The 17,337-nt window shown below is 43.0% G+C and overlaps 1 protein-coding gene across 5 annotated transcripts in view; it reads left to right on the top strand.

The window, feature by feature from the left end:
- AFF1 (ALF transcription elongation factor 1) overlaps nucleotides 1-17,337 on the top strand; it is a 208,209-nt gene that overhangs the window by 108,301 nt on the left and 82,571 nt on the right. For 3 of the 5 annotated variants that reach the window (XM_082653067.1, XM_082653066.1, XM_082653069.1), the window contains 2 exons: nucleotides 7,977-8,097; nucleotides 8,879-9,799. In XM_082653067.1, coding sequence (XP_082509193.1) covers nucleotides 7,977-8,097; nucleotides 8,879-9,799 — 1,042 coding nt within the window. Of the gene's footprint in view, nucleotides 1-7,973; nucleotides 8,098-8,878; nucleotides 9,800-17,337 lie in introns of those variants that run through there. The other 2 variants (XM_082653068.1, XM_082653070.1) reach the window with 2 other exon arrangements.

The raw sequence follows: 17,337 nt of genomic DNA, 5'->3' as shown, positions 1-17,337 counted from the left end.
ATATGAGGCTATTTCTTTTGGTTTTAATTAGAACATTTAACTACACAAATAATGAATGAATACTTCCTTGTGAAAAGCACATTAAAACAGAATTTTAAAGCAAGAAACTCCCTAAACCACCAAACTACCACCTACTCCCTCCACCCTGATCTGGTGCTCCTTCTTGATAGATTTTTGTAAAGTATATCCTTTCAGACCTTTGCTCCACATTAATATGCCTGCAGAGGACCTGGCAGATTCATTTTGAAAAGTAAATTAGCATGTCTCTCGTTAAAAGTGAAGTGACTCACTTTTTTCCCCCCAAGCTTGCCCAGGTAGAGGCTGTTTCAATTTAAAACTCATAGTATGCCTTTAAGGTATATGAAATATCTTAAAGGTTGATTGAATTTTGCAAAATGGAGTCACAACTCTTCTGGTATTTTAATGAGGCTGAGCATTTTGTGGCAAGCAGAAGTGAGTAGCAGAGAGAGCTGTTAGAGATGATCCTTTAGGAGCTCCTCCACGAAAACACCTGTGACATACTGCTATTTTGTCATTTCGCTTTGGCTGGTATTTATTTTTTATATCATATTAGATTTTGTTTTAGGATTAAGTGATGTTTTCTGTATATTTATTGTGTGTGTTAAGTGGTGGGGCAGGTAATGAAGGTGATACCCTTGAAAGATTTAGCTGAGTGATTTTTATCATGAGAAAGCCGGTTGTGAATTCTTTCACGTGCACAGAGCGGGAGCTGAAAACATTTTCCATTCTTTGAAGCAACATTTCTTCTGCCTTCAAACATGGAGCCACTTTGGTTTCTCATTTTAAAATGCATTTATGAGTGATACGGTTTAATGACAAAAAAAAGTTGGACATTTTTTCATAAAGCCAATGTGCAAAATGTTCTCTGATCCCCGGATTGTAGGAGTAGAGGACATAGAAACAAAGGCCAGAAGATGGACTTAAAAAGTCAACAGGGGTGGCTTCCAAACTAAAAAAGTCACTTGCGTGACGAATAATCACCCAAGCCTGCTGTCCTTTTGCCTCTGTCACTTTGTGACGTATGTCTCCACTCTCTAATCCAGAGTTGCCTATCTTTTGTGAACAGACTTATGAGTTTTATGTTTTGCTCTATCCTTTGTACATTCAAACCAGAATGGCATAGTGCTGCTAAAACAGTGGAAAGACTCGTTCTTTTCGAGAATTAATGCACCCTGTCGATTTCAGGATTTACCCTGTCCTTCCCGCCAAATGTCTCTTGCATGCCCATGAAAATAACTACACAGGAGAAATTGCACTCTGTCCTCCGAGAGAGAATTTAACTTTTAAACTTGAGTCGGTCACATCCATCAGAGGAAGGTCTGTGCAAAGTGACCAGTCAAGGGTGATAAATGGGTAGTCAGCTGTGCACAGCCTGCCCTGTGGGCTGAGTTGCCATGGAAGCGCCTGGTGGCATTCGGGGATCCTGCATGACTAACCTAGATTAGCAGCAGGGCCCTTGGGCTCAGCCTGGGGAAGGTGCTTACAGCCAGATGATAGCAGAGCCAGCACGCCCCCCCACATCCCAAGCCCAACTTGGGCCTTCCTTCCCCTCCTTCCACATAGGCTCTTTCCTTTTCTGGTGCAGGGGAAGGAGAAAAAGGGGGATCACTCTCACTAATCCTTACAGAGCTGTGATTTCTTCATTTTATCTCAATGCTCTAATGCATGGGCCCAAGGAGAAGCATTTGAAAAGTGGGAGTAAATGTGGCCTGACAGGCCCCAGCATGGGGTTGACCAGACGACTGCATTCAGGGGCTGACTGGGCAGTTCTGAATTCCTCAGGAGTTTCACCACCTCTCTGAAAGCGAGCGCACCCGGGCAGGTTTTAGCTTTCCAAGCTTTGTTCAGGCTCCCGTGATGCTGATGGAGAGTGGTGGAATTCCGTCAGTGAAAACATCTGTGGCGCAGCCCACCTTAGTAATGGCTTGTGAGTCTCATATGTCACTGCTCTCTCTCATCAGGCACTGGAAATTGAAGCCTGTGGTTTCCCCCATGGGTCTTTCTAGTTCACTTAATAATAATTAAAAAAAAAAATGTGGTAGAGGAGGTGGTTTGATGTATTTTGCAGAAATCTTTCCGAGCCATCGGTGTTGAAACTTGCAGATGGTGGACAGTAGTATATGATCCAAAAGCAAGAACCTGCCTACTGCAAAGTAAAGTTATTCCCTATCTAAAAGTATTTTTGCACACTTTTGGTGGAACGTATGGATGTCTGCTGGGTGGTCCGAGTTTGCACCCGCCCCCCCTCCCTGGGGGGGGCACGTCAGCACGTGGACTTGTTTTTGAATGCAGCCAGCTGCTTCACATCACCATGTGACTTGTCCACCACCCCCCCTCCCCCAGGTGGGGACTCCTGGGCTGACCAGAAAGCTGGCACTGAGGCCCTAGGAACATAGCCTAGGTCAGCCAGCCAGAAGTTAATGGGAGTGGAGCCCAGTATGGGCATATAATGGCTACTTTAGTGCAAGTTTATTTATAGCCTGTTCTTGAAAGAAATTAACATGAAGAGCCCCTTAGCACATTAGAGATGACTTGTGAATCTAGAGGGTATTTTGGGGTCAGTGACCTTAAATCTGTAAACTTAAAAAAGGCTCTAACATAAGAATTGTAGCATAGCTTTTATAATTTGAAGAGCAACTTCATGCTGTCATGCCCCTCCCCTCCCACCCCCCACTCCCACCCCCAGTTAAGAGGGCCTTCTGTTGGGTCCATGGGCAGGGACAGACCTGTATGGATACATTTAAGGGAACATGTGTTTTATGACTCTGAGATGCTCTGCTGGCAGGGATAATACCTGAATTGTCGATGTGTACCTCTTTAAGACTAAGGGATTATAAGCAATTATGAGTGATTGTAAATTAGCACATTTTAGCATGCCTTCTTTGTTTGTTCTATTTAATATAGCCTGAAAGCTTTACTAGCCACCGAACTGTGACTCAGAACGGAAGCTTTGGTGTCAGGCGGCTTGCACTTGAATTTTCAGGTCTACCATTTAATAGCAAGTTGATCACTGAGCCTTATTTTTTTTCACCCGGGAAACGGGATTAATCATCTCCCTCTCACAGAGTAGTTGTGAATATTAAATAGGAGGCTGATGTGATTTGCCTAAAGCTGTCCCCACTGATTTGCAGGTGCCAAGTGGGGGCTGTCCTTGGCTCTGCTGCTCTCATAATTGCTATTGTTTCTTGGTAAGCCTAAAGCGATCCATACAGCCCCCAAAGACTGTGCTCTCTTGTACTCTTCAGAACCACCTAGAAACTTGTTTAACATTCAAATATCAGGTGCCACATCTGATTGAATCAGAAACCCTGGGGGCAGGTCTCTATGATCTGTGTTTGAACAAGTCCTCCAGGTGCTTCGATGCTCACTGAAGTTTGAGAACCTCTTATCTAATGCAAAGAGCCATGTAGAAATCAGTGAAGGAGAACTTGTACAGCCGTCCCTTGGTACCTGCAGGGGACTGGTTCCAGGACTGCTGCTGACATCAAAATCCGTGGATGTTCAAATCCCTCATATGAAATGGCCTAGTATGGTCCTTCCAAGTCTGTGAGTTCCACATCTCCAGACATGGAGGGTCAACTGTAACTCACTCTCTGTGAACAGTGACAAAGTCTGACAAGCCTGATGTTGGGGTGAGGTTATCCTGTGAGAGCAGGAATGCTTTTTTTCCTTCATACCAGAGGAAAAACTGCCACCTTTAATTAAGAGAAGTGGTTGTCAACTTGTAATTATTCAAAGGTAATTACAGAGTTTACGAATCAGTAGGACATTTACTGCTTCCTAAAGTCCCCTCATTTAAAATTCTTCCATCCACCCCCTCCTTGCTTATACCTTGGTTTAAAAACAACAGTGGTGTGTAAGAGGCTGAACAATGGTTTACTCATGCTACTAATTGTGTTAATGTTTTTAAAATGTTTTTCCTGATTTCAAAATGGAACCAAGAAAAAGATCATGAAAAAATTTGCCTGATACTTTAACAAACCATTCCTTAAGCCATTGTAAACTTAATAATAAGTAAAAGCCAAATAAACCAGAAAGCTGCCCAGTATGACCGGCAAAACCCTGTTAGTTGCAAGGAGAAGGTAGACAGCCTAGAAGAATGAGGGCTCACAGCTTATCCTATGTCATCATCCTGGGGCTTGGACTGGTCACTTCCTGTTTCTTCTGCCGCCTTCTGCCCTGCCCAGGGGCCTTGGTGAGTGAGACCCAAGAGGGAGTTGCCCAGCAGACAGTGTGGGTGAAAGTGAGTTTCTCTCACCAAGTTTAGGCCTCATAAAACTCATCCTACCAGTGACACTTGTGATATCTTTTCCTCACCTCACTATTTTTGGGTTTCTCAATTGAAGGGTGATGGTGAATAAGAAAAAAAAATACACTCAAAGCTCATTTCAGAATTGGTATAATATTACATATGTCTGCCAGTGAAATCTGGGTGTGGCTTTTAAACTTTTTTTTTTTTTTTTAAACTAATGAAGTCAGATCTTTAATTAAGCAGAATCCTTAATTTAGTAGAATTCCTGCCCGGTAGGAGGCCTGTGCCTCAAGTTTTGAATCCCAAAGCAGTAAGCCAGTGTTGGGAATTTCGTAAAATTGGCTTCTTCTCATTATTTTTGTAGCAGCTTTGATTATTTTGGAATAAAAATCTAGAAGTGTGCTAAAGCCTAACTGATGCTGAGACAAGGCCGAGCTGATCGATTTAGAAATACTTTAGTAATTTTAAAACCACTGTAGCTTTTCTTAAATGTGTGTGCAGTTGACAGGAAAGTTAAGCAAGGACCCCGAGCAGCCTGATAGTTGAGATGCTACTGTTACACACTCTCGCTTTTCAGTCTGAGACTGAGAATTTTGCCATTTGGGGTGCCCTTTCTGAGGGAAAGGTAGCGATTACTTGGAAGTGGGCAGAACTCTGCCTCTTAAAGCAGAGCCATAGGCCAGGAACATTCAGCAAGCAGTCAAGCTATAGAAACTCCATTGACATAACCAGCAGGAACAGACAAGGGAGAACTCCCTTTGTGGTGAGACTAGCAGAGCAGACACCCTTGCAAAGCAGCTTCCCCTTCTATGTGCATCCTGTGTGGGCTGTCTGTACCAGGTAGCTTTGCAAAAGAGAAGCTTGGGAGTTCAAGTTGCTTAGAGGACGGTTGCGTGCCCTACCCCTCCCTGCAAACAAAGTGGCTGTGAAGCAAGTTTGAAGGGAAAAAATTATTTCCTGATCAACCCTCTTTTTTGACTCCCATGGTTGGATGTTAATGTTACACATTGTGTGTGTGTGTGTTTTGAGTCAACAAGAATTACCAAAATTGGGGCTTCCCTGGTGGTGCAGTAGTTAAGAATCCACCTGCCAATGCAGGGCATGCGTGTTCTAGACCTGGTCCATGAAGATCAGACGTGCCGTGGAGCAACTAAGCCTGTGTGCCACAACTACTGAGCCTGCGCTCTGGAGCCTGCGAGCGACAACTACTGAGCCTGTGAGCCACAACTACTGAAGCCCACGTGCCTAGAGCCTGTGCTCCGCAACAAGAGAAGCCAGTGCAATGAGAAGCTCTTGTACCGCAATGAAGAGTAGCCCCCACTCGCCACAACTAGAGAAAGCCCACGTGCAGAACGAAGACCCAACGCAGCCAAAAATAAATAAATTAAAAAACAAAAAGAATTACCAAAATCATAAAACAATTGAAAGGAATTCTTGAGTGATCAACAGGTCCATTGTGCTGCTGTCAACTAGAAATAAGTCTGTGTGAAATGTGTGAGATTCAGACTTCTTAAAGAAGACTTCATAAGCCAGTTTCTGTTTTAGTTTTTCCTAAGTGTTTTTAGTATGTTGACTAACATAAATGTTCACTTTGCTGTTCTCTTAAAATCTGATATCAAGATACCCGTCATCTAGGAAAAGTTTTTGCTATGGTGATCTAAACAGGTAATTCTTTACTACATCCCAGTGAATTCAACAGGGTAGCTTAGCCTCCTGCACACACACACACACACACACACCTCCCCGCTTCCCACAACCTGTGGATTGAAGGGCTATGGAAATAGCAGACATTCATTTTTTAGATGATTATAATTTTTAAAAAACTGTTTTTGCACACCATGTCTTTCAGAGTTAAATTAAAAAATTACAGGTGATATACTGTAAGCATAGTGGCTGTTTTTAAATTAAAAAACATTTACTGTTTAGCTTCTATGCAAAGTACCATGCTTTAGCACCAGGAGGCAGAAAAATATGAGAGGTTCTATTATGATGGGCTTGACATTTAAGGTGAAAGGGGAGAAGGGGAGAGAACCAATCAGTATATTAAGTCAGGTGGATTTGAGAAAGTCTTTAGAGTGGGTGAAATTGGAATCACTCCCGATCTTCGCTGGTAGCTGAAAATCGGGGATAGGAGTATGTGGTTGAGAGAGACGGAGAGGAAATTCCGTGTGATTAGACTGAAAGCATCGAAGTCCAGGATATCACCGAGAAGCAGGGAGTGGTCTGGCATGACTGAAATACAGAGGTGGTTTGAGGGAGTTTTGTAGGTAAACTGGTCCTGGAAGAATGGTTATCTTTCAGTAAAAGGGGGGTCTGGGGTGGGGGTGGGTTAGAGCAAGAGGCTGCCCTTTACCGGGTGTGTTTGGGGAATGGACATGACTGTTAGGTAGAATGCATATGGTAGGCCTGCAGGGAGACAGGAAGGTAATTTCTAGGGTAGGTCTGTGCTAGATTATGGGGGAATTTTAATGCCAAAGCAAGGGTTGAGAGTTTATTCTGCAGTAGCAAAGAGCCATTGAATGCTGATTATTTTAAAATACGGATGGTGACATGAGAACCAGAGCCTTAGATCGGATTTCTCTCCTTGAGAAGGCTAAATTAGAGGGACAAGATGTGGAGGCAGGGAGACCAGTAAGTAGGCTCTTGTCAGAGGAAGTCAGAGAAATTGAGAGGGCCTAGGTGCCGGGAAAGGGGTGGGGGAGCGTGTCTGACATCAGGGCTAGAATTTCTAAGGTACATAGAGCCTTGGAGAAACAGTTGAATATTTTCCAATTTATTCACATAATGTTGGGGGGAAAGATTCAATAGATACTCTAAAGCAAGTCTATGAGGACAAAAATCTTAATAGTTCTTATTTTCATTATTGTTACATATCACATGTCGGGGTTGGGAGGGCGTGGCCCGAGTTGCTGACCTAAGGCAAGCCCACTTTTGGTTTGCATGCTAAAACTGCACTCTTTTGGGTTTCCAGCTTCGTGATTTGTTTGCCAGTAGATGCATTTTTAACCCCTTTGGTGCCGGGGCTGATGAGTTAGGATACATTTTTATGTGGTTTAAGTAGTGCAATCAGATTATAGTTTCTCAGTAGGCAGAGCTGACGTCTAAAATTGGATTTTCCCATCCTTGACATTTGAAATGAGAAATAAAAGTTATCTTTTCAGGTTTACATGTCAAGACTCTTCCAGTAGAGTAGGCTGAGAATAAAGTAAATGCTGTTTTGGGTGCCTGGTAATCTTTTAATTATGAAATAAGCCTTTGGATTTTAATCTTGCAAAATATAAAATACTGATCCAGGAAAACAGCCTTTTTAAAGTTCACATCCTGCTGACTCCGTCAGATGAAAAGCGTCCACCTCTACCCTGTATTTCGCAAGGCGAAAGTAAAAATATCATTAATCTTGTCTCAGTCCCACCACTGACTATAAAAGACTCTTCCATTTGGAGTCAGTCCTGAGCCATGAAGCCAGTAGCCCAGAGTGAACGCTTAGTTTTCCAGAACCAGGACCCGAAGCTGGAGGGTCGCGGCCAGCTGACTGAGGCCTTAATCTAGGAGTGGGACGAGGGACTTGGGTTTTCTTTAAACCAGCTCCCTTGTCATAGAGGCTTCCTGAGCTGTCCTTGCCTCCCTCACACGTGTACGTATGCACAGCAAAGCTTGGATACTGATAAACTTTGTTTTTGTTCTTTTGTGGCATCTGAAGCAGCTTGTACAATGAAGACAGAAACCTGCTTCGAATTAGAGAGAAGGAAAGACGCAACCAGGAAGCTCACCAAGAGAAAGAGGCATTTTCTGAAAAGATTCCCCTTTTTGGAGAGCCCTACAAGGTAATTTCTTTCTTTCTTTTCTTTTTTTTAATTTATTTATTTTATTTATTTTTGGCTACATTGGGTTCTTCGTTGCTGCGCGGGCTTTCTCTAGTTGGGGTGAGCAGGGGCTACTCTTTGTTGCGGTGTGCGGGCTTCTCATTGCAGTGGCTTGTCATGTTGCGGAGCATGGGCTCTAGGCGCGTGGGCTTCAGTAGTTGCAGCACGCGGGCTCAGTAGTTGTGGCGTGTGGGCTCTAGAGCACAGGCTCAGTAGTTGTAGCGCACGGGCTTAGTTGCTTCCGCAGCATGTGGGATCTTCCCTGACCATGGCTGGAACCCGTGTCCCCTGCATTGGCAGGTGGATTCTTAACCACAGCACCACCAGGGAAGTCCTACAAGGTAATTTCTTGAATATGAGAAAGTCTGATTTATCACCATATTTGACTTCATGATGAAAGTGAGTTTGAACAAGGGTCACACTTGTGAAAATAAGACAACTTATCCTAGAGATCGTTTTTGAAAACAAAATATGAAAATCTTCTGGACCTCGGTAAGTCAAAATTACCAAAGTTTGTGGTTTTCTTTTGTAATGTTCGTCTCCTGTATTTAGTAATATTTGTCCGTGGCAGGCTTCTCAGCAGGGGAATTGAGTCGAAATTGCATGTTAAATTCGGTGTTACACGTTAAATTGAGGTGTTTCTTTTCTAATGGCATTATGTAACATGGTTTACTAAACAATGGTTTTCTTCCCCCTCTTTTTCCTCCTCAATATCTAACTCTGCTGTCTTTTCTTTTTTTAGACAGAAAAAGGTGATGAGCTATCCAGTCGAATACAGAACATGCTGGGAAACTATGAAGAGGTGAAGGAGTTCCTTAGTACCAAGTCCCACCCTCAACGCTTGGATGCTTCTGAAAATAGGTTGGGAAAGCCAAGATACCCCTCATTTCCTGAGAAGGGGAGCAGCATTCCATCTCACTCCTTCCACACTAGTGTCCACCACCAGCCTATTAATACTCCTGCCTCTGGACCACTTCCTATTGGTACCATTAGCCACAACCCAAAGATGGCGCAGCCAAGAATGGAACCAATGCCAGGTCTCCATGTCAAAAGCTATGGCCCACCGGACACCCAGCACATGACCCAAGATCGCCTTGGTCAGGAGGGGTACAGCTCTAGTCATCACAAAAAGGGTGACCGCAGGGCTGATGGAGACCACTGTGCTTCAATGACAGACTCAGCTCCAGAGAGGGAGCTTTCTCCTTTGTTCTCTTTGCCTTCCCCAGTCCCCCCTTTGTCACCTGTACATTCCAACCAGCAGACTCTTCCCAGGACGCAAGGAAGCAACAAGGTTCACAGCAGTAACAGTAACAATAAAGGCTACTGTCCGGCCAAGTCTCCCAAGGACCTACCGGTAAAGGTCCATGATAAAGAGACCCTTCAAGACAGTTCAGTAGCAGTTGCCAGCCTTGGGGTAGCCCCTCCCCAGCCACCTTCTCAGACTTTCCCCCCACCCCCCCTCCCCTCAAAAAGCCTTGCAATGCAGCAGAAGCCCACAGCTTATGTCCGGCCCATGGATGGTCAAGATCAGGCTCCTAGTGAGTCTCCTGAACTGAAACCACTGCCGGAGGACTACCGACAACAGAGTTTCGAAAAAACAGACTTAAAAGTGCCTGCCAAAGCCAAGCTCACTAAGCTGAAAATGCCTTCTCAGTCAGTCGAGGTGAGTGGACGTTCGTATCTGAGGCAATTCCAGTGTGAAGAAAGATTTGAGGTGGAAGTTTCTGGAGGTTTAGGGGCAGGGGTGTCAGTAGCCTTTGTTCAGGAAGATTCCTTTCTGGCTTTAGGATCTTGTTGACCCACAAGAAACTCAGGTCTGAAGTGAATTACTGATGACAGATATTGAAATGTGATTTGTAGAAAGTTAAAAAATCTTTTTATTGAGCCATGATTTACATACAGTAAAATATAGAGACGGGAAGAGGATAGTTTGCTCTGTTTTGAAAAATGGATACACCTGAAAAATGGATACACCTATACAACCCACAACCCAATTGAGGCAGAGGACATTTCTAGCATGAGAGTTTCAGGAAGGTTTTGAGCTGTCTTTGATTTTTGGGGGCTTTGGGGAACACTGACTTCTTTAAAGACACTGTAAAGAAAAAAATTTTTTTTGGTTAATACTTCCTCAGCCCCAGTTAGTTTTTCCTGAGATCCAAACCATAAAAAAGTGAAAACAATAGGTCAAAATGTTGGAGGAGTATTAATTTTTAAAGATTTGTCCCCTATAAATTATAAGAAACTGTGAAACTGAATTTCTGTTCTAATATATTTTATTTACCACCTACAAAAGAAGAGTGGAGATGTGATGACATCTCATTTGAGAGAGTCACAAATATAGAATGTTATTCAACTGTGGCTTTTTCAAGTAAACAACATACTTTATCTTTTTAAACAAAGGAAAAATTCCTTTTTCTGCTCCTTTGACAAATGGCAACGTGGTGTTTGAATGAGAAGAATCAGAGCACACATTCTATCACTGAAATTCTAAATTAACACCGGTTACTCAAATTCAGATTTGTAGTGCAAAGTGAAATGTTTGAAGTGAATTTATTTTAGCGCTTATCTGTTAAGGTAAAGTCTGTGGTTGAGTTACATCAATTGTATAAACATTCTAATTTGAATATCCAGTCCTCAAAGACTTGTATGTGCACCCAGATACCAGCTTTACATCAGTTTTACATAGTGCTAGAAGGCAAAATTCCTTAAGGTTTAAAAAAAGAAAGAAAAAAAAAATTCCAGGATCCATAGCTGGAAAGATAACCCTTATCTTGAAGGAGGAAAATCTGTTCCTTTGTGGTGTCAGCTTTTGGTTTAGAAGAGGTTAGGGTTCTGTCCATAGTCAGCTGTTGAGCTGGAGTGTCTCTGGATGTCTTCAGAATGTGACTGGTTTGGAGGCTGAGGAAAAATTGGAAAGGAGTAAAGCACGTGGTAGAAATGACCAAGATGGCAGAACAATCCCTATAACCCCGTAAGCTATGCAGATTCACTGCAATGAGCCATTTATTGAACATTTTGTGCTCTGTTGGGTGGTAGGGGTAGGGAACAGAATGAAGGTGGAGAAGAATAAAGTGAGATCTTCCCACCTCCTATGGTCAGTCAGCCTACCTTATAATTCAGAAAGAACTTAATGGAATTTTCTTTATTTATCGAATAAGGTCTGTTATATTTTCCTAGCTTAAAAAGAAAAAAAAGGTAAGGGGACAATTTAACATGTTTTCTTTAAAAAGAAAACTAAGCAACTAAAAATTGCTTTAAAACAATTCTAAGACCAATTAGCAAATATTTGCATTGCCTACCAAATACCCAACCATATGTATAAGCACAGAGTGGGATGCCAGGGAAGTACTGGTCCCTGCCCCAGAGAGATGACAGTCTAGCGTGGAGATCAGCCTACACATGTGAAACAATCAGAGAACTGTCTGCTACTAGGTGCATAGAGAAAGTTTCAAACATCAGCCTTAAGACAGTGAACCCATGTAAATTCAGCCAACAGGTTTTCTGGTAGACCTTTTAGGTTAGAGGATCCCGGTTAACCTTTTGCTTTCCTGGTGAAAAAAAGATAAGGTGAGTTGAGATTTCTCCAGGGTTTTACAGCTCCTCAGATTTAATACATATTTCAAACATAGGACCACATTAGATGGTCCTTGCATATTTTCTGAGTGGACAGTTGAACAAAATCATTCATAGATGTGGTAAGAGAATGGGATTTTCTTGGCTTTTCTTGACCTGCTGTCAACAATTGAGTAGATGTAAACATTTCATCTTCGGCCTGTGTTTGCAGTCAACCTTCATTTTAACATGATGGCTCCCTCTGGCCTCTAATCAGTGTTCTGAGGCCAGTGGCAGCTGTGGTGCTAACTGCCTTGGAGCCCCTGGGTGGTGTTGGTGGCATGGGAGGATGGAGCTGAGGGGTCAGGCAGATGGAGGGCTCTGGGCAAAGAACTTGTAATGAAGGGGGAGTAAGTCTGGGAAACAGGGATATTGGTGCTTTCCGGCAAGCGTTTAGATTTGGTTTAGTAAGATCTCATGCTTCACAGACTTACCATTAATTTTCTGTTTGTAGACCCAATAAAATGGCTATTTTTTTAAGGTTTTAAAAACATGTAGGGGCTTACCTGGTGGCTCAGTGGTTAAGAATCTGCCTGCCAATGCAGGGAACATGGGTTCAAGCCCTCGTCCGGGAAGATCCCACATGCCACGGAGCAACTAAGCCCGTGCGCCACAACTACTGAGCCTGCGCTCTAGAGCCCGTGCTCCGCAACAGGAGAAGCCACCGCAATGAGAAGCCCGTGCACAGCAACGAAGACCCAGTGCAGCCAAAAATAAATAAATAAAATAAATAAATATATTTTTAAAAAAGCATTTTTAAAAAACCATGTAGATTGGATTTTAAAAATCTCAAATTAAAAAAAGTATATATATTTTTTTGGCTGTGTCGGGTCTTAGTTGTAGCACGTGGGATCTTTAGTTGTGGCATGCGGGCTCTTTATTAGTTGTCAGATTTTAATATTCTGGTGAGTCAAAGGAAAGCATAGAGGTGGGGGACAGCAAAAGTGGGGAATTAACCCCAGAGCAGGTAAATTCTGAATATAGAACCGGAATAGTAGCAATATCTTGGGCTGCTTGTGGCATTGGGGCAGAAGGATAGAGAATGCCAGGGTGGAAGGGGAGGTTGGCTGTTGGTAGAGCCATGGGAAGGGGCATGGGGATAGCTAAGTGGTTTTCCTTTATTTGCTGAATTTGTCCTAAGGCAAGTCGGAGGAGGTTTTCTTTCCTGGCATTCTGAGTGTGTGGGTTTTGTGGTTTGTTTCATTGCTCCCCTCCCCCACTGCTTCCATCAAACAGTATTTTAAAAAAATGGACCAAGATGGGAAAGTCATCTTGTCTGTCTGGCACTCCTTTATTCTCAAGCCACATACGTATGAGTTCCTTGCTATTTTCTGTCCTTTCACTTCATGGGAAACACTTGGTTTGTGTATTTTAGTTGGTTCTCCTAAATAATGGTATTCCTTTCTGGGATAAGTGATGCTCACTGTTAACACGTAGTCTTTCCTAAAATCCTACAGGAAAAAAATTATCAAAAGGTCAACATTCTGACTAAATAGAGGCTAGAGCACACAGTGTGCACTGGATTTTTCTCTGGGCATGTTGGTTTTAGTTTTGTGTCAACTGGAAGATGTATAGCATCTTGAAATGACCCATCTGAGGATATAACCAGGACTCCACGATCTCACATGGATGCCTTCCAGCTGTAGAGTTGCCACATCAGAGACCAAATTGCCCAAACGGAAGGCTGAGATTCCTTGTAGCTCTTTCTACCGGAAGTTAACAAATGGGAGTGAGAGGAAAACCAAGGCATCTCTGTGTGAGCGTTCCTGAGTGTGGACCCTGGACTGGAGTGGATGTGCTTAGAGGCAGATAGGCATTTTACTGAAAGGGAGAAATGGATTAAGTTGAGGTGGGCATATTAAATTGTATACTGGATTTAGAATATTAGAATTTTAAGGGTAAACCTAGAGCCCTTTCATGTTGTAAATAAAGCCTAGAAAGGTGAGGTCACTTAATTTTGCTACAGTTTAGTTAGTAGCAGAGCCAGAGTTAGAATTCTCAGTTCTGTGATCTTTCTACCTCTGCTTGTTAAGTATGTATGGAGACCATAGGAGGATCTTGAGCATGGGAGTGATATATCTACTTTCTCTTTCTGAAAAAGATCATTCTGGCTCCTGGGTGGAGAATGGCTTGGAGGGGCAAGGGTGGCAGAAGTAGGGAGGCCAGCTAGGGGGTGGGAAATGACGATGGCTTGGCGTAGGATAATAGCAGTGGACATGGTGAGAAGTGGATAGATTCCAAATATATTGGGCAGGGGAGTAATAGGGCTTTGTGATTGACTGGAGGTGGGAGTGGGCCTGAGGTGCGAGGGAAAGTGAGGCATTAAGGAAGGTCCTACTGGAAAGGTGTGGATGGTGGGATGATACCTGCTCCTGAGATGGAGCTGACCTGGGTGGAACAGGTTTAGAGGGAAAACCAGGATGCTCTGGATGGATCACATACTAAGTTTGAGATGCTGTTATATATCCAGGTAGACATGACAAGTTGGCAGTCATCAGTAGTAGATCAGCCCAGGGAAAATGATGTTTGGATGTTTGTGGCGGGGTAAGAATCACAGGAGTGGAGATAAACGAAATGGAGCCAGCATTCAGTTAGCACACAGCACAAGTTAGTCAAGTCAGGAAAATAGGCAAGAGAGTAACAAACCACTCCAAGGAGAAGTCCGGGAAGGGGGTGTCTCAGCACAAGCAGCGGTCTGTCTAGGAACCGTCTCGGTCCAGCAGTGGTCTCGGGACAAGCTTGAGTGCGAAGTAGCCCTCTGCTTGGACAGAGCCTCCAGCAGTGCCCACGTGGAACAGCTCTCAGCAGGGGGAAATTGGGTCCTCCAGGGAAGAACCTTCAGTTGCTCAGCTCAGTGGGCTCATTTTAAGGAGTTTATCAGTGGGTGTAATGGTCTTACTCTAAGACATTCATAGTCCTATGGTAGACTTTTCAAAACAACTAATACAGAAGTTCACATTGGCCACTGGGACTCCATTTTGAACTACTTAACATAGCTTGAATCCTGTAAGTTTCACACAAGATGAGTAGAAATCATAACACAAAAGAAATCTCATCTTAATACTGGGAATAATAAATTTGGGCTGTGTTTGCCTGTGGTGGGTATTTAAAGCTTTGGGACCAGGCAGGTGTAGCTGAGAAGGCCCTAAACCAGGCCCTCCCTGGCTTAGCTTTACCTGTGGCAAGGGCAGGAGCGGGAAGAAATGGGGTCCTGCTGGGTCTTCAGAAGCAGAAATTGAAGATCATCTTGAAAACTTGAGAATCTGCTTATAAATTAGGGGAAGTTACAGGTTTCTGTTTTTTCACTTAGGGTTTGAAGTGTATGTGTAAATAATACAATTACCTTAATTTAAGCAAATAAGTCACTGGATCCTAGCAGAATTTACCGTCAATTTAAATTTGCTACTGCTTCTACTTCCTTATATGGCCCTACTCCATTGCCCTCCAGAAAAATCTGGCTTTCAGTCCTGATGGTTTCTGATTTCTGCAGAGCAATTGCTCTTTTCCTTGTGGCCTCTCATGACATGATTTGGGAACATTTTCTGATACCAAATCCTTCCACCTAATTTCCAAGACTCAGGTGTCACCTGCAGCTGTGAATTCATTGTTGGACTACTTTGACTCACGGCAACTCTTAAATTATGCCTTCCGTTTTCAATAAACTGCCAGCCTAATAGAGTGAAGTAATCCACAGTGGAAAACTGTGATAGTGATTCACTTTGCATTCATGTATGCAAACAATCTTTCCTACTTTCTTATTTAGCTTTCTTATCTTAAATCCTGAAACGAGGAACTTCCCCATTATGAAATGATCTAACCCTTCAAGAGGTGCACTTTCGGTGTGTCGGTGGTGTATATCCTGCTGATGAGTCACTCAAAATATAGTTAAGCTCCCTCTCTCCCATATATATCATCAGTTCAGCAACTTTTAACTAAAATTTTTAGAGTACCTACTGTATGGCAGGCCTAATGCTGGGGATGGGGGGTGGTTACAATGGCGGGGAAACCCCAGATGATTCCAGTCCTCTTGGACCTTAATTATCTAGTTAGAAACTGACTCTGTTTAAGTAACCACTCAGATCAATGTGTAAGAACTTTGGCAAGTTCTATAAAGGAATCTATAAACTATTATAAGATTAATAAAGGGGTGTTGTGGCTTAGAATGTAGGAGCTTAGGGAAGAATTCTCTGGGGAAGTATTGAGTGAGACCTGAATGGTGAGTAGAAGTGAAAAATGTGAGGGGTTGTCTGAGTCCATTCGGACTGCTATAACAAAGTACCACAGACTGCGTAGCTTGTAAGCAACAGAAATTTATTTCTCACAGTTCTGGAGGCTGGATGTCCAAGATCAAGGCACCAGTATGGTCATGTTCTCGTGAGGACTGTCTTCAGAGTTCCCAGCCGGTGCCTTCCTGCTGTGTCCTTACATGGTGGGAGGGGCTAGGACTTTCTCTCTGGAACTTCTTTTATAAGGCATTAATCCCATTAGTGAGTACTCTACCCTCATGACTTAAACATCTCCCAAAGGCCCCCACCTCTTACTATCATCACCTTTGGGTTAGGTTTTCGGTCTGAATTTTGGGGACACATAAATATTCAAACTACAGTAGGTGTGTTAGAAGTTAAACAGCATCAGTATTCCAAGCAGAGGGAAAGTATATGCCAGTGGTTTATGCCACATGATATACAGAGACCATTATAAGTTTTCTTGGGTTCTAAACCCAGTACTGTAGGTCAAATGGAATTTGTGCATTCATTCTGTGCATTCATTCTGAAACTTGGTGGCAAGTCTGAATCACCTGGGGGAAGCCTGTTAAAAATACAAATGGTTAAAAATAAAAATTCCCAGGTCCCATCGTAGGAGATTGATTCAGCAAGTATACAGGTGGGCTCAAGTACCTGTAGCTGATTCTCATGAGGTTTCTTCTAGAGCCTGGAAATGAAACTGTTCCAGAAGAGCTGATAACAGGCCACAAGGAGTTAGAGAAGGGCTCCCTTCCCACTGGTTCTGGAGTCTCCCTTGTGGGCCCTCAGACAAAATGATCACCTGAATTGATGGGACTACTTGTCCTGAGCAGGACGTGAGAGAAGCCTCAGGGAAGAAATAAGAGAATAGGGCCCCCGGAACTACATACACTCTTCCTCTACAGCTCATGTTTTTTTTTTTTCTTCTTTGGGTCCCCAACATTTTCAAGCTCATGGGGAAAGTAAGATTCTGATACAGCCTTATCTAGCTTCTTCACTCAGTTTTCTAAAAATGTTTTTATTGCAGTAGTTCTTTATTGGAAATTTAAGTTAGATTCCATGAGCTAGAGCTCAGGTAACTTGGGCAGACCTATGTGACTTAAATGTTTGTTGGGAAAATGATAGCAAGGTTTTCTGTGTGCACAGTTCCCTAACGATGTTGAGTGTCTGGGCAGAATACGTCCTATCTACAAGAAATAATGAATAGCAATAACCTGTATCTGCTTGGAGGATGGCTAAATTTTAGACCCCAAAATATCTAAATATAGAAGTTTAAAAATAGTGGCAAATGACTGACAGAAGTTTTAGAGCAGAAGTTGCAGGCAGCCTGAGGGCTAGACTGGAC

This window comes from Grampus griseus (genome assembly GCF_964374135.1).
Source record: "Grampus griseus genome assembly, chromosome: 4".
Classification (NCBI taxonomy): Eukaryota; Metazoa; Chordata; class Mammalia; order Artiodactyla; family Delphinidae; genus Grampus; species Grampus griseus.
The sequence above is the reverse complement of the archived record's forward strand: the minus strand, read 5'-3'. Positions and strand labels throughout refer to the sequence as shown.